This window comes from Sander lucioperca, chromosome 5 (assembly GCF_008315115.2).
Source record: "Sander lucioperca isolate FBNREF2018 chromosome 5, SLUC_FBN_1.2, whole genome shotgun sequence".
Lineage (NCBI taxonomy): Eukaryota > Metazoa > Chordata > Actinopteri > Perciformes > Percidae > Sander > Sander lucioperca.
The window spans coordinates 6,355,846-6,373,867 of NC_050177.1; the positions used below are offsets into that span (position 1 = coordinate 6,355,846).

The following is an 18,022-nucleotide window of genomic DNA, read 5'->3' on the forward strand; positions in this document are numbered from 1 at the left end:
ACACAATATTTTCCTTTCAAAGCTGTAATAATAATGTTATTTTACGTAGCGTATGTCTCATATTTAATGGCTATGCAAGGCCTGCCCGACACGTCTCATTTATTTTCTATTTTTCTGCAGGTAAAAACTTGCTTGAATGTTGTTGGTTTCCAGTCTTCAGTTTTGTGACTTAAGTCTAACACGTCTACCGTTCTGCATTACATATAGTAACGTCACATCATTAGATTCTACAGCCCCTTACAGTTTCTTTGTTCAGTCACCATGTTGCTCTGTTGTGTTTGCTCTTTTTTTCTACAGGTTGAGCGTTGCTACTACTTCCTCCAGGCCTGTGTGGAGACGGCACAGAGGAAGGAGCCCGTCGACGGACGCCTTGTCCAGTTCCTGCTCTCCAATCCAACCAATGATGGAGGACAGTGGGACATGTTGGTCAACCTCATTGGTTAGTTCCCATCATAAAACATAATCACCTTGACAAGAAGTTCATGTTGAATGATTGACTAAGTTGGGTAATTTGTGCAATTGCAAATATATTAGATAGGTAATTAGAAAAATTAACTGTACATCTTTCTACAGAAGAAAAAACTGGTAGTTATTTGCTATTTGACTGGATTAATAATCTTGTTTTAAATTGTGTTTTATACCAAAGATCCTCTATACTAAAGATTTTCACATTTCAAGCAGCGCCAATGGAATGAAACGGTACACACTTCCTGTCTCCTAAAGGGGCGTGGCCTTATTTGAACGTGTACTGAACATCGTGTGGATGGAAGAAAAGTTATATTTAAATAATTTATTAATATGTTCTTTTGCTAACGTTGGATATTTACATAGCTAAAAGACATATTTAGCATCACAGAGATTAGTTTTGTTAGGGCATTCACGAACCTGAGCTGACATTAGCTTCTCTGTGTTGCCAGATCTCGCGAGAGTTTGGTCCTGAGACAGAAACGGGTCTAAAACAAAGTTAATTTTCTCCTAATGTGTCCGTCTGAAAAATGCCATTTTAGTGTCAGAATGTTCTGGAGATATGTGGCTTGTGAAAAATGGGTCCAATATATACTTTGGTGACTCTGGGGCGAAAGGATCGCTCATAATCTGTGTTGACGTTCACTACTCCTGTTGGAATCAATACACTCAGGACCTGCCGTTAGTCTCCTAAAGAGGCGTGGCTGTGGCGGAGCCCACGTGACACGGATACAGGAAACTACTCTGAGTTTGGGCGTCTTGGTTCTAAACCATCTCTGTTTATACTGTCCTGTCTTCAGAAAAGTATGGCGTCATCCCAAAGAAATGCTTTCCAGAGTCACACAGCTCCGAGGCCTCACGCAGAATGAATGACATCCTTAATCATAAGGTGCGTTTACACATTTCCCTCAGTTCAAACTAATTAAGCTCACATATCAGTGAGTCACGTAATCAGTGAGGCAGTGCTGACTGTTGTTTTTGTCTCACTGTGTCTTACAGCTAAGAGAATACTGCCTAAGACTGAGGAACATGGTGGCCAGCGACGCTACTAAAGCTGAACTGTCTGATGCAATGGACACCATGATAGAGGAGGTGAGACCGAAAGAGCACATACAACTGTTTCCTGTAGAATGTATTATATTCACCACAAGAAGTTTCCCAGGCAACTAAGAACCTTTTTGAGGAACTCAGGAACATAACCTGTGTTTCACTAGAGGAACAAAATTTTGTCTCTAGTTCTTCCAGTCAAACATGGGTTATAGTTCCTCATTAGCCTGACGTCGTCATACTCAGATTCTAGTCAGAATATGAGTCTGATACTGCTCCATTGGGCTGTGATTATGGGGCGTGTTTCAACCGAACCAGGAAAGAAAATGCACTCAATTGGATAGACCTACAACCAATCAGAGCAACGGAGTATGTGACGTATGCCCCATCTTCTTAGCGACCATCGGGGCCAGCTGATAAATTAAACTTTTGCCGAATCCTGTAGGAAGTACGGCCACAACATCTTTCCGATCGACAAATGCCTTAATTGAGGTTCTCTGTCCCTGTTTAAAATGAATGTGCTGTCCATATCTTGTATAACACATGCGATGGCAGAATCTACACATCTCAATTCGGCAGCCATCTTTGTTGTAAACAAATTCAACCCAAGCGCTCTTTGGTGAAGTGGTTGATTACATTACTGTTAATCGTCTGTCCATCATCGTATGAAGCCCGCCCTGACAATCTGATTGGTCCAAACAGCTATGGTTCGAGCATAGTTGCTCCACAAAAGATCAAGTCCAGACCGAACTTCCCAACCTCAAATGTTGTGGGCGGGGCTAAGTTCGGCTGGCATCCAGGCTAGTTCCTCATATGTTTCAGGTGCCAAAAATAGTCACTGCTCGAGGGGTAGTTCTTTCCAAAGGTTCAGGAACTATCAGGGCAGAGTTTGCCGCGTCAATGCCGCCGCTTATTTAAACACTTCAACTGTACAGCTTCATTCACAAAATAAGGAACCACTAGGTGACTCTGGTACAAGGTATGGACATTTTTGGTAGCTGTGTAGTCTGGTCATGTTTCTGACTATTTAAATCTTTTTTTTATCATGGTTATGTGGTAAAGCAGAAATAAATAACCATCACTCACATCGCAACCGTCACTCAGCAGATCATCTCGATTTTGGTGATAGGTGTTATGAAGTTTTTAGTCTCCTTTTCATTCATTTAGAACATCCATCCAGGCATCAAAGTCGCTCCACTGCAAATACAAAGAACAGGATGAGTCGGTTTTGTTTCCTCTCTCGTCTCAAATGCTGCTGTCATTTTTGTTCCGTCATTGGTCTAATTGGCTTAATCTTCAGGCAATGGAAACACAAACAGGAGTTTGCAAAAGAGAGGCTTTTGAGTTCTGAGTTCAGTTCCTGAGTTTAGTTCCTTGGGTTCCATAGTTTTATGGAACTATTTGATGGAATGAGAGACATCAAAGCGACCCAGAGTCACTCCTTACCTGTTCCAACATGCTGCATGTGTTGTGTAGTTATGAGATTGATAGGGGGTGAATTATATTAAATAAAAGCATGAATAAAGGACACATGCAGACATGTTTATGGATATACAAGCAGTGCCCGCTGTATTGGGTACGCCTGTGCAGTCTAATGCAATCCTCTACATCTGTTCTGCTATAAAGTCTACTGTTATGATGCCTATATAATGTTCAGTTTTTGTTGACACTGTCAACATTTTCTTCTTTAACCATGACCTCAGTAATACACTTTTAATTGAATTCACACAATTTTGACAATCTCAAAAAAAAAAACATTATACACTTTATAAAGTTAGGATTTATGACAGAGCTGTTGTATTGCATTCCAATAGATTGTACAGATTTACCTAATAAATATTGAAAAATGGCACACCTCGTTTAACTTTGTAACATTGTCCCATTTTGCCAGAAGAGGGGGCTGTCAACCGTCCAAATAAGAGGCAAATCTAAGCAGGTTTCTTTATAACCAAGAAGGTTTAACAATGAAATATTGTGGTACTTTATAATACCTACATCATTAGGATTTCATATCAAACTGACTTAATTCAACATACCAGTACATTAATAGCACAGGTGATACTAGTACATAAACATGCCAGCAACTTGCATTTCAACTGACAGGGGTAGTACAGGGAGAAATTATTCTAATATAGTTTCAATATAACAAAACATTTGTTCACGTTCACTGCAGGTCCATTTACTGTCTTACTTCCAAAGCCTAAAAAAAATTATTATTTTTTATAACAGAACTTGCAGAATACCTGTCTGTGTCTGCAGTGTAGTATAATTTAAAGTACCTTTTTCAGTATGTGCACATTACACACAGACATGAGTTATAGTGGAATGTGTAAAAGCAACATATTTAAAAAAATAACCTGCACACACCCCCAGATAGTGATTCTTTATGAAACAAATACATGCATATGTAAACAAACTCTTTAACCATGTACTTATTATATTCATGTATGCATGCACTGAAATTCAGGGTAACACTTTATATTAACATCACTATTAATTATAATGTATATAATTAGAATTGATAGTTAATAGTTACTTTACTGTTAACAAAAAGCTAATGAAATTAACAAATAAAATGATCATCATTGATGTTTACTAATTATTAGTAATGCTATAATGTATGTTGTTTAACAGTTTATTGTTGCACACATACCATTTTATATATGCAAGTATTTGTTAATAACTTAATGATTTGTAAACCTTTAAGAAATTGTTTGTAAACCGTCAAACATTACTTGGATGGCTGCCATGATTTTAACACCTTGTTAATGGTTTATACATACTTTAAAAAAGCATCAATCAACATTCAGATAGCTATTATTGTCACACAAATTATATATTTTATAGATCAGCAAAAAAGATTTAATAGGGCCAAATGAATGTATCATTAGTTGCAACTTTATAATTATTATTATTATAAATTTATAAATAGTTAACAAACCATTTTTAACCTTAGAAAAAGTGTAAACCATATATCTAAATGTATGAACAAATTATTTTATTTAACACTTAACTAATGACATAAAATTACATAAATTATGAAATTACTAATAAGTAGTCAGCACAATATATCATCATTTAATTATTTAACAGTAACATTGACCTAAAGTTGAGTTAACTATTAATTTACCATTAACAATGATGGTTATTATAAAGTGTTACCAAAAGCAGTCATGTGCCTACAGTGTGTGTTTTGTGGCTCTGAAAGGTTACTGTGTGCGTGTGTAATTGGTCAGTCAATCAGCCTCCCATTGAGACGATTGCACACAGAACAGGGGTCTGGTTATGCTGCCTTTGTAGTCAGCTGTTTGGTTGCATTGTGCTGCTGGCTGTTTGCTTGTTTAAACAGTCGCCTGTATCTCACACCGGCCCCCACCCCCATTCACACACACACAGACTTCTGCATACACGCAAAACTGTATGTTGTGCGACAGTAAAGACTCACTGCACTGCACAACAGTGTGGGGGGCTGGAGGGTTGTCAGTATGTTTGTCCACCTGGTAGTGGTTTGTTTTGCGAAACACCACTCTGTCACTGCCGATGGTGATGGAGGATTTGGTCATGTCAGACGAACGGCTGACGTAAAGCTAGCCAAATTGTTCAATGATATTGTTGCATTTGACCAGAATCAGGGTGCGAACTACGGGGGAGCTTGGCTCCCCTTAATAAGACATGGGCTCCCCTGAAAACGTGATTTGTGAAATTTTGGGGGGTCTCTAAAAATATTAACAGTGTGTCATTTTGACGTGCAATTTAAGTTTTGTGTAATGTGATCATCGTGGATTATTATGTGTAAAATTGCAAAAATACCATTAATTCATGCATGACGGGGATTTAAACCTAATTCACTTCAATAAAGATAGCTAAACGTGCTATTCTTGTCATGAGCATCAAGGCGTGGCGGCGCTGCGGTGCAAATTCAACTCATGTGTAGTACATGTTAACTCAAAGATTCATAGAAAAAATATAAACGTTGGAGGCCATTAATCGGCACGCAAAGTCCTTGAAATCCATTCTGCAGTTGGCATCATATAGCCATGGCAAAAAGAAAACAAGGCAGTTAAATTGATTTTGGTTTTACTGAAAAATTGTGTAGCGATGACATTAATAGCACGACCGATTCACCTGCTGCCAGCCCTGTTGGCACACCTCCCGCCGGACTGATAACGCAAGAAGAAGCTGAAGAAATAATGTCCTCTCTGGCTGAAGATGGTGGTGGTAACAGCTCGTCAGAGGCTGGTCACCATCCTAACCCCTCTTGCTCCTCTCTCCCGTTAAATTGGAACAGCCAGCAGTGGAGAGACTGGAAGAGCCGATATACATGGCTGTTTGTTAACCCTTGTGACGTTTTTAACCCTTGAGAGAGATTATCTATTGATTGATGGAATAGCTGACAATATACCGCCTTGAGCAAAGTCACTTGGCCATTTGCTACATCCTTTGGTTTTATTCAGAATAGATGCAAATAACGGCTGCATGTTTTTCACTTCACCTTTTTACATTTTAATAGCAAAGTTCTTGTTGTTTATTTTTAGGCTGGAGGCAATTCCAGGTGCAACTCCCAATACACTTTTGTTTGCAGAGTAAAGTTGAAACTCAAACAGAACATGTAAGAGGCCTCTTCCCCTGCAGGGAGATCACGAACTAAACATACATATAGGAAAAACTGTAACAACAGTCTGCACACACTGTGGACACACAGCACTTTGTTCAAATGCTAACACGCTGCTGGCAAAACGGTTAAGGATGGAAGCTCGCTTAGGGATAATTGAACGGAGGAATTATGGTATTCTTCGGTAGCCTGAGTAACTTTAACCGTTGTTCATGTGAAATCTCAAAGACGGCCTAATGCGTTGTTTATAGGCTATTTGTGGGTGGCTGTTTGCTGTTTGACCTATCAATTCCTGTCAATAAAGTATAATAGGGTAAATCCTGTATAGTGCATACACTTGTAGCTGTTATGTATCTTTGTAAGTCGCAAGCGTATTTTCAAAAGCAAGATCCATTTGGATCTCCGAGATAACATTATTCTTATATGTAAAATATACTAATCATTTAAAAAAAAAAAATCAACTAAATATGTCAGCTTTCCTGTATTTTAAAATGTGCTAAAAAATATATTGGAATCAAGATCAACATTAAAGTTAAGGCCAATATATCAGGTATACAGTATAAGTGGATGATTCACCTATAAGGAGTACGTAGGGCTGGGCGATATGGAGAAAATAAAATATCACGATATTTTTGACCAAATACTGTGATCTTGATATTGCAACAATATTGTAGGGGTTGACATTTGGTCCTTTTCCAAAATATTTACACAATGAGATTTGTGATAAATAATCATCAGTAATGTGGATATATTGATTAAGTAAGTAAAGGCAAATAATAGAACAGTCTGGTAGGCTCAGAAAATGACGACATCACTTTACTGTAATGCAGCTTGTAAAACCAGGAAAAGACAACACTTATGTCATATTACGATATTACAATATCCAAAATCTAAGACGATGTCTAGTCACATATCACAATATGGATATAATATCGATATATTACCCAGCCCTAGGTGCATGTGTCAGTTTTCCTTTGTAGGAAGCAGCACAGTTGCACCAAATTAAGCAGACTCCACTAAGGACAATTAGACATGTTGTAGTACTGTGATCAATTGTAAAAGAAAACTATCATTACACAAAATGTAATTATTGTTTTTTGATATCTATAAAAATGTTGGGTTCATCCAGGTCACAAGTTCTTAAACTTTATAACCACAGCATGAAGTGATTAATTGAACAAATAACCAATAACATAGCTGATAATGAAAATAGTCCCTAATTGTATACAGAATCACCAAAGTCTAAGAAATGTCACATAACCCCATCTACAGAGCAAGTGCCTCCAGCTTCAACAGTACTGTTTGTGAACAGCTAACGTGTGTGTGTGTGTGTGTGTGTGTGTGTGTGTGTGTGTGTGTGTGTGTGTGTGTGTGTGTGTGTGTGTGTGTGTGTGTGTGTGTGTGTGTGTGTGTGTGTGTGTGTGTGTGTGTGTGTGTGTGGACTTACGTAGGGACTTCTTTGGACTCTTACAAGTGGGAAACTAGTGTGTTCACCTGCATTTGCATCTATATGTGCACATGTGTTTCTTAGGGTCAGAGTGCCGTGTCAGTCCTACTTTGCTGTGTGTGGAGGTGATGCTGTCCACCCTCCCTAAGCGGCGGCTTTGATTGTGCACTGGTCTTCATCACGCCAGCCCCACACATACTCCCATGACAGGCAACCGGGGTCAACGTCTCTGCTTTCACTTACTGTATTAATGGTGCGCGTGATTTAAATTGATCCCTTTGCGTGTCAAGAATCTATTCTTTTTGTTCATACTGGTCAGGCGCATTGCACATCACATTCATCTAAAAAACCTCTGCAATAGCAGCTTTACCCTCTTTAAGCTGCACCTACAGTAAGAATGAGCAAGCTAATCTCATGCACCGTTTGTCTTTATAGAGGCTGTTAGGATGACAGGATCCATACGCTGCATTATTGAGGCAGAGAGGATTAGTTTAAGTTTCAAAGCCAGTCTTTCTCTTTCATGCTGTATCTGGTGTGTGTCCCTGCTCTTCTACTCTCACTTACATAGACAAGTAGGCAGCATGCACCAAACAGATAAAGTGATATTCACTGGTAACGGTACATGTACGTACAGTTGCCAGTAGACACACACAGATTGTATCCCTCACACCACAACTGTAGCCCTTCCATGCTCCATTGCGTCATGGAATCAGAAACACCATGTGCGGCTCTGGTCTTGGCTCTGAATGCAGGGAGAGTGGCTCTTAAGACAAGTCTAATTTATGAGACAGCCATCAAATCACAGAGGAACTTTCCTGCGGGAGCCCCGAGGGTCAGCGCTGCTGGCTATTGACTCAGTTGATTGGTTGTTTCATGGGGGTGGGTTGCTGCACATTTGTCATTGTTAGGCGCTGCAACGATAGCTTTGCCATTTCATAGATTTCCACTCACATTTGTCAAATGTTTTACACCATTGTTAGATTGTAACACTGACCACATGTGTTGCATGTTTACAAAACATGGAGGTTTTAATCAAAACCTTGCTCATTTTTATCCAAATTGTTTGCATGGTGTCATTTGCTTACACACACAAGTCCAGCTTCTATTCAATAGTTATACATTTGCATCAGTGTAGCAATGAGGCGCATGCTTTCCTCAATTTGGCATTAACTGGTTGAGAGCCAGCTTTAGAGCCTAATTATGTCTATTTTTTAAAATGATTTCTCCTAAAAGCTGAACGTAATTTGGCTGCATCGTTTTCACAGCAACATTTAATTTAACTCATGTATATGCTACATGTACAAAATACAAGAGGCATTTAATCCACTTCATTTAGAAGACTGATCAGGTATTTGGCATTTAATTGCAGTAATAAATATTTATCAATGAAACAAGATAGTCAGTCAGTTACAAGTGCACATATTGCTGCATTAGACTAAGAAGAAGTCTCACACTTTTTACTACCACACAAGATGATAAAAGCAAAATATAAATTGCTATTTCAGTTAGGGGTGTGCAAAAAAATCGATTCACATTCGAATTGTGATTCAAGCTCTACCGATTCAAAATCGATTCATAGAATTCCAAAAATCGATTCATATTTTTTAATTTAAATTATTATTTTTTTTTTAATTGTTTGTCTACTGCAATCACATGGGAAAAGTAACTACATTTACATACTGTGAATCGTTTTTTTTTTTAAATCGAGAATCGTTTTTTAATCGAATCTTGAGCCTAAAAATCAATATCGAATCGTGACATTTTCTGAATCGTGCACCACTAATTTCAGTGTTCTTCTGTAAATAATAGAAAGTGCAAGCTTACAGAAACTAGGCAGTTCCATGCCAATCTCAATTAAAGTTGGGCAGGTTAGCAGGTGCATCTGATTTTATAATGCCTTTAAAGCAACATGCTAAATCAAACATGTAAATGCCACCCCCTTTTTTTCTTTTTTTACTTTTCCTATAAATGGATAAAGTCACTTAGGTGTTAGTAAGGATGTATCCAAAGTTGCAAAGGCTTAGGCAAAGAGTGGACCACACAGGAGAGAGGAGAGAGGAAAGGCTGACATCTTAAAAACTGGAGTGAATGCTCAAGGTTACCCATATATCCAGATATATTGTAGTGTGTTGCCATTGGTTTGGCCTGCTTACTGTATGTGTTAGGCTCACTCATAACTCCAGGTTATTTGTTTGTTTGGGTTGTGCAAAACAAATAAACATGCAGAGGGATGCCAGCCGGTCTACACTGCAGCACAGATGCTATCAAACATTAGTTGCGGTTAGCCCCAATAGCGTGCAGTCAGTCAGCTTATTGTTTATAGCAAGACACGCACACTCGATATGTCACAGAATTGAGACTGACCTGAGGTGGACCTTCTGCTAGAGACTGATGAGTTGAAGAGAACGCTGCCTGTTAAACTGCTGGTTCCTGAAACCTGTGAAGTTTGATTATAATGTTTAGAATAGTAAGATATGAATGAGATGAGTCTTTTGAAGTTACAGTCCAAACATGAGTCGAGTTTCTGAGTAACGCCGGTTGACGTAATGAAGAACTTTTACCCTGAGGGCTTGGGCTCAAATTATTTGTAAATTCTGTTTTGAAAAACTGACCATGATAAATTTGCTAACAAAGTATGACCAGTATTCATCATTAAAACTCCCAGTGCATTGTGAAAGCAGTTATTGTGTGTTCACCAAATTAAATGAAAGACATCATGTAATTAATTTGATATGTATGGATATTTTACTGTTTTGTCAGCCTCCCTGTTATTTCCCAGCTCTATGTATTCCTCTCCCTTTTCTCTGTCTTTCCCTCTTTCTCATACACATCTATCATTAAGGCCACAGGTGTTTCAATATTGGTCCTGCTCAAATGTCACTGTGGCTGTATTCTCTGACTGAGGTCTCTCTTTTAGCCCAGTCCTTGCCTCACACCTACTTTATTTACCTTGCCCGGGCAGGATTCATCGGTGCAAAGCTAAACAGGCATTAATGGAGATGCTTACAGTATGTCTCAGGGCATCTGAAAGACAAATTGTAAAGGGAGTGAAAAAGTTTAAAGTTACCAGGGAGAGCAGAGTCTTTCTTGGAAGAAAGAGACAAAAAGCAGGAAAGAAGAGAAAAGGGCGGGGGTCAAGAGGGAACGGGAGATGTCTTGTCAAGGTGCCGAGGGCATCTGGGCAAACACAGACCAGACAAGGGGATGGACACCTTGGCATTTGGTCTTGCCCACAGGGAAGTCTAAACACAGTAGTTGAATTAGGAGGAAAATGGCTCGGGGGTGATGAGGAGTTGAACAGATGCCTTTGTTGACTCTGCGCATGTGTGTATTTTTGTGTGCGTCTGTACTTTTGACTTTACGCATTTCTGTGATGACGAGGGGGTTGTTTGTTTGAATAAGCCATGCCTGAATTTATCCATTTTTATGTGTTTGTCTCCGTGCGAGAATGTGCTCGGGTAGGTTTGGGGTGAGAATGGTGGGCTCAGTGTCTACTAACCAGAAAGCAAGAATGTCATCTTTATGTAGGGTGCATTTAATATGTGTTGACTAAGCAGGGGAAACTGCTGCCATGGCTGCTATATTTCTCCAGGCTGAGCCAAAAATAACCCCTCATCAGCTGTGTATTCAGCTAGACAGAAGTTTAGTCTGGATATCAGTAGTAGAAGTCAATAAAAACAAAGTATTATATATTGGAAATGTGTCCTTTGTGACACCCATAGTCATAACAGTAGGAGTGTGATCTATCACCATTCATCCGCACAATTGGACCAATACTCCCCGTAGTACACACTGTTATCTACCACCAACAATGGACTGCACCGCATCCTAATTTCTCAGCACTTTTTTAATCGTATTTGATAGGAAAAGCATTTGCTGGGTCCTGGGAGAGGAGAGCAGAGGATGGGAGAGATGAAAAGCAAAAGTGGGAAATTCCTGAGATAACTAAATCAGAGGTTAGAAGGGCCAGATTGACAGACGGCCCAGTCCAAACAACCCGATTTAGCCGACAGGAACTCAGTCTGAACTCCAGCGCCGCAGGAAGACATGGAGGGAGGGGAAAGAGTGTGGGCTGCAAATGGGGAAATGGAGGGGTATGAAAAAGATGGAGGGGAGGCACTGTTAGGAGGGAAAAGAGGGGGAAATGTAGGGAAAGTTGAAAGAGCCCCAGGCACTGATGGATGAGTGTATGCACGGACAGACATGGAGTTGTAGGGGTTAGATGAGCGCACACTAAAAATATGAGCTGGAATTATGATTTACAAACTTCTCCTAACACCTCCCTATAGGCAAGAACGTACAAATGTCCCTGTTCAGTTTGACTCGTGGTGGTTCTCTTTACCTCAGTAGTAGAGGTCCAGGAGTCGCCTCAGGCTCTGTTTAAAATAGAGATACTGTCTGTTCACTCTGAAACTTGGTTGAACAATAATTGACTGCCTGTGCATGTGTAGTGGAAGTTTTTCTTGTTAGCAGCAGGAGTGCGTATCAAAAACACCAGATGAAACAAATAAGGACGATTTGAGGATTAAACCAAAGTTTGGTCTTTGAGTATTTATGTACATTTGCAAATGCAGGAAGCACACGGTTCACAAAAAGCACGCAGGCCTGGTGCGAAAGGTCTCTTCAACGAATAAGAAAAAGCACACCGTATATATGCATCTCCAGTGAGATAGAAAGACATGCCCCCCTTTCTAAACATGACTCAATATTTCTTACAATCAAACATAGTCAGACATTCAGGAGCCACCTCACTTCTTACCCTCTGTACCACTTTCTACCCCAAGGTTTAGACATCCCTTTTATCTAAACTATGTGAGAAGTCTCAACTATCCAGGGAGAAATAACAGATAGTTTAGGGTGACCTTGTAGTCCCTATCTGTTCAGCGTACACATTTCGTTCCCAGACTTTGTGGCTCTTACTTTCAACATGTGAGAATAAGAAAAACTCACTTTCAGCATTGTGAGACAAAGTAAAACATAAATAAGACAAGAACATAAAGAATCATGCTTAAATATAATTTTGCCATTACACATGTTAAATATGAGTTTAACGTAGATGCGATTGGTAAAGAAGTTGATGTTCAAACTGTGTGTGTTGTGTAGGTGTTCCGGGTGGCCAGCGTTTGTCTAGGCAGCCCTCCTGAGACCATCTGTTGGGAATACAGGGACAAGGACAAGAACTTCCATCGCATGGGACCCCTCACCCCACAGGAGTTCTACAATGAGCACGTCAAACCTCTATACAACATTCAGGACAAAGTATGTGACCCATCAGACACATCACATAGGCCATGTAACTTTCTGTTGGTTGCTACTGGGTAGGACCTCAGGTTCTGACTCCCTATGGGAAGTTGTACTGTTTCTGAGCCTGAATGATACCTCTCTATCCTCAGGTCTGCCTCGTGAACGACCCTCGTCCCCAGAACCCTTATGGGAAGCTTTACAGTGTTGAGTTTCTAGGTAACATGGTTGGTGGTCGCAGCACTCTGTACAACAACCAGGCCATCCAGCTGCTTAAAAAGGCTGCGGCTGAGTCCATCAAAGAGGGAGAGGTAGGTTGGGGCAAACAGGCGTCAGCTGTACACACACCTTTGTCCATTTGAGGGTGTCGTCATGTGTAAACTTCATAAATCTCAAAAACGGCTGCCTTTTTTTTTTTCTCTCTTAGGCGGTGTGGTTTGGTTGTGACGTCGGGAAACATTTCCACGGCAAGCTGGGCATAAATGACATGAATGTGTGAGTAAAATGCATCATGTGGAAGTTATTTGCAATGCTATTTGAATCTAGTCTGCTGCACATTTGTCCAAGGTATTAGAAGCAATGCATTTAGCTTATTAACATACTTATTTGTCAAATGTGGGAATAGGACGGCAGTACAATTTTGGATTTCATGTTTTAAAGCCCTTCAGGAGAGGTGTGTTTTCTGGGCAAGTCGGTTTGTTTAAAAAATAAAAATAAAAAAATAAATAAAAATGACTTATTATTACTACAAGGAGAATGCAACAAGGGAATACAACAATACTATTCGCACCGACTATTCAGTGTTTTTCGCCACTATCACTGTGCTGAACCGTACAACTCTGAAATGCTTGAGGCAGCTGAACACCAACCAGCCCAACACTTATCTAAATGTAAAATAACAATGTTAAAATTGATTTTACCAGTGAATTGGCACACTTGTGTTTGGCACTGTTGTATCCCAGTCTTGTCTGTGCTGTGACTGCAGGGTTCACACACAGGAGCCTTCATGAGGTGTCAGTCTCTCCACAGGAAAAAGGTTGCTTATCATCTGTGTCAGCGACATCTGTGTCTGAGTTGCTGGCGCCAGGGTTAAATTTGCCCACTGAACCAAACCAGCATGGTGCAAAAATGTCTGTTACCATCTCGGCTGTAGCTCATCTTTCAGAAAGATCTTTTCTTGTGCTGGTAGATTATAATTGGAATAAGGCTGAGGCTTAATGGAGCCTGATTTCTACAGTCATGAACAAGAGACATGTTAGCTCATGCAGAATCCCAGACTAATGAAGATTTTGATTTGGCTTTTTATGGTCATCACACCTCTTTCCCTTCCCCTACAAAAAATAAATATTAGGATTGATGGGATATAATATAGACAATTACCCATTAAGTATCAAAACGTTACCTTTTCTCTTGAAATGATCAATATGTGATGAACTCAAGTGCAGACTTTGAGTTTCTTTAATCGTGTGTGTGTGTGTGTGTGTGTGTGTGTGTGTGTGTGTGTGTGTGTGTGTGTGTGTAGGTTCAACCATGAACTAGTGTTTGGAGTTTCGGTGAAGAACCTCTCTAAAGCAGAGCGACTGATATATGGAGACTCTCTCATGACCCACGCTATGATCCTCACTGCTGTCACAGACAAGGTACGCTCACACAAACATACAGCACAGGTGGGTGACTGTTCAGTAAACTCATGCAAACATACAGTATGTATACAAGCAGGCCAAGAGGAATACACACATTCAGAGTTTCTCAGGCTTTATTGCATCAAAGCCTTGCTGCGTGTTTACGCTGCTTTAATCGGCTGCAGTTTTTCATAGTGATGTCAATTTCCCCCGTTGTAAGTAACCCCAGCTGTTAGGACACTTTCTTTCCTCCAGTATCGGTTTGTCCCTCTTATCTCCCCATCGTCTGCTCTCTCTCTCTCTCTCTCTCTCTCTCTCTCTCTCTCTCTCTCTCTCTCTCTCTCTCTCTCTCTCTCTCTCTCTCTCTCTCTCTCTCTCTCTCTCTCAGGATGGGAAAGAAGGCTATGAGAAGTGGAGGGTGGAAAACTCCTGGGGCGATGACCGTGGAAACAAAGGTGAGTTGAAAGACACGTAACGCATTATTACACAATTCCTACTTTAAGTCCTTTCCTTTAGGATATTGTAATTCACTTCAGATTAAACCTGTAATTAATTACCAGCAATATGTATTTTACCCTGATTGTTAAGTTGCCGAAATTAATACATTGTCATGTCACAGAGAAGTAGCTGCTTGAAAACATCTAAAACAGTTGCTTTCACCTGGATATAGTCCCAAAATCTTATACATGCTTTTGCAACAAAGGCCCCTGGCCTCGACCATCTCTCTTTCACATCTTTCTCACACCGCGGTGTCTCATGATAAATCCTCATCTTCCTGTTTGTGTCTATTGAATTAAGAACAGGATTAGACTGAGATGTTCCTCTGTGATGCTGCTTTATGAATTTGTAATTGGCTGTGTCCTGTTTCATAAAGACTCAGACACACACATACATACATATATATATATATATATATATATATATATATATATATATATATATACACACACACACACAGTGGCCCTTATTGTGCTCTTTCTGCTGCCTCTGGGTCAAGTTGCATGAACATAGTTACAGAATAAGCTAATCCTTAAGGTCAGAAAGTAGCACAGTGAAATTCCTCCAAATGTCTTTGCAAAAATATTTGGTTTTACAAGTTTGTTTTGGCTTGGTGACATAGTGACTACTTAACAGGGCTAGTTGGTAAATTGCTGTAGCTGGGGAGCTTACCCAAATGAATTGATTGTGTGACCAGGCCTTTAGACTTTACACTAGAGAAGAGTATAATGCTGTATTGCAACAGTGACATAAGACTTGTAGTTAGCCTTTTGAAAAACTGGGAACTTTTGAACCAGCTTTTTTTTTTTTTGGTATGCTAACAAAGTCTTTTTTTTCTTTTTTTTTTTTTTTTTTTTAAACCACAAATTCAAAATGAATTTAACAAACTAAGTCAGTCTTGGGCTGGCTACCAGTAAGTCATTTTGATGCATTGGGGGAAAATGTTGTCATTAAGTAAGTAAGAATGGTTTGTCTATATGTAACAGGCCCCACAACACAACAGGTAGTCCACACCACTGTCCCAGACTCTACTGTCTACTGTTGTTATTCCCTCTATCCTTTCATCTCTGTTTCTCATCTTCCTCTGACCTTCTCTGTCTCTCTACTCCATCTCTGAGCTCTACATTCCACTGCAAATTATAGGAGAGTATTTCAGTTCAGTCATGCATCGTCTGGCAACGTACACATACAGTGCAGCGTATACACACAGAGAAACACACACATACTCACAATATTTGCTTGAACCCACAAACCGTAGTGACTGTTGGGAAAACATGTGAAAACCCCTCAGTCAAATCAAATGCATTTCACGCATATCTTATTCCATAAACACCAGCAGATAGGGACGGCAAGGGCCCCCAGCTTGTCCACAGCCAAATTTAATAAAGTTTTCGAGAACATCCGTTCGAGAAGTGGAGTTCACATGGGAATCCGGGGTCTTTGTTTGTTCGACAAAAGCTGAGGGGAAAAAGAGGCACAAGTGGAGAAAAGGAGAAGAAGTCATGCAGGAGAAAGGAGAGAGCTGAGACAGAAATGGAGGCGCATTGCAGGTAGAAACTTTATAAAATAAGGAAAAACAAAAGCAAGTAGATGATTTTGGAAAGATGACAAAGGAGAAATTGAAGGAAGAGTGGGTAATCGCTGTGGAGCAGAGGGAGAGAGTGGATTGTGTGTATAAGGTTTGTTCTCCCTCCAGGCCTTTTCAGATTCTTCCTAACCCTGAAGGAGTCTTTCAGGAGAGGTTTAACTTTCTGTTTCCTCCATCTTTAAGCCCTCACACAGCCGTTGTTATGGCTCTACTCTCCACAGCTCATACTTTAAAACCGTTTCAGACAAAATGTTTGGCAACGCGCTCTGAGGTTTTTATTTTCAATTTGACAGGACTTTAGCCTGACATGTCACAGGTTTTGTTTGAGCGCTGAATAAGTTTGATGTGGAGAGAGAGAGAGAAACTATGATGTTCTATGCTCATGATTCTATTAAGTAAATAGAGAAGATGATGATGTTAATGTGAATGGAAGGATTTCCTTGCTAGCGGCCATAACAGATTCTTGGGAAGAGAAGCTTCATTAGCTTTTCAGTATGCTTCTAATCCGTTGCCATTGTTTTGCACCAAACCCACAGTTACATATCTGTACCCTCATGTCATTTAAAGGTCCCTTTTTATTTCTCATGAAATGAAAAAGGCTTTTTCTGTGGTCTTCACACAACTTTGCCTGGTACTGTTCCCCATCTATTGTTGTTTCACAACTCTATTCTTATGTCCTTAAGTTGAAATACCACACTTTCCTCTGTGCTGTCACGTGCCAAAATTATACATATGTTTCCACTTTTTCAAGTGGAAACATGTAAAACTACAAAGGATGACCAGTCTTAAAGTGCTCATATTATGCGTTTTGGCTTTTTCCCTTTCCTTTATTCTGTTATATATATTTTTTGTGCACGTTATAGGTTTACAAAGTGAAAAAGCCCAAAGTCCACCCCAAAGGCACTTACCATTTCCAACAGAAAACACTGTTCACAAACTGCTCCAAACTGCTCTATTGTAGTCCAGCCTTTACTTCCGTGACGAATGTGCTAGCGTGGCACGCCCTCATACCCTGCTTCTGACTGGGTAGTAGTCTTTACCTAGCTACTGCGCATGTGCGACTCCCAACAAAGATGGAACAGAAGTGAGATGTCTCACTCTGTAGCTAAAACAGAGAGCTCGACACACAGGGTGAAAAGAGGAGCTGCAGCAATGTGCAGTACAACAAAAATATAGTGTTTTTTTGAAAGTTAAAACCATGTAAACCTATTCTGATATAACTTTTAAATACAATTATGAACCTGAAAATGAGCATAATATGAGCACTTTAAAACTACTCCTCGTGACAATTTATTTGACTTTTATGTCCTTGTGTCTTCGTTTCTATATTAAGCATTGCTTTTAGCCATGCTACTGCCATGGCTCAAGGGATACCAATGTCTGTCAGTTGGTCAGTCCACAGACCAAACAACTATTGGATGGGTTGGCATGTAATGTTGTGCAAGCATTCATGGTGCCCAGACGATATATGTTAATGACCTATAATAACTAAGATGGCAAAC

The 18,022-nt window shown here is 39.9% G+C and overlaps 1 protein-coding gene and 1 long non-coding RNA gene across 2 annotated transcripts in view; one reads left to right on the forward strand and one right to left on the reverse strand.

Moving 5' to 3' along the window:
- Positions 1-18,022, forward strand: part of blmh (bleomycin hydrolase) — a 32,284-nt gene that overhangs the window by 11,996 nt on the left and 2,266 nt on the right. Inside the window, exons 4-11 of the mRNA XM_031294934.2 lie at positions 298-439; positions 1,266-1,354; positions 1,465-1,557; positions 12,675-12,830; positions 12,965-13,123; positions 13,240-13,307; positions 14,335-14,452; positions 14,823-14,889. Coding sequence (XP_031150794.1) covers positions 298-439; positions 1,266-1,354; positions 1,465-1,557; positions 12,675-12,830; positions 12,965-13,123; positions 13,240-13,307; positions 14,335-14,452; positions 14,823-14,889 — 892 coding nt within the window. The remainder of the gene's footprint in view (positions 1-297; positions 440-1,265; positions 1,355-1,464; positions 1,558-12,674; positions 12,831-12,964; positions 13,124-13,239; positions 13,308-14,334; positions 14,453-14,822; positions 14,890-18,022) is intronic.
- Positions 6,070-18,022, reverse strand: part of LOC116046556 — a 29,250-nt gene continuing 17,297 nt past the window's right edge. Inside the window, exon 3 of the long non-coding RNA XR_004104164.1 lies at positions 6,070-6,081. This is a non-coding gene — a long non-coding RNA (uncharacterized LOC116046556). The remainder of the gene's footprint in view (positions 6,082-18,022) is intronic.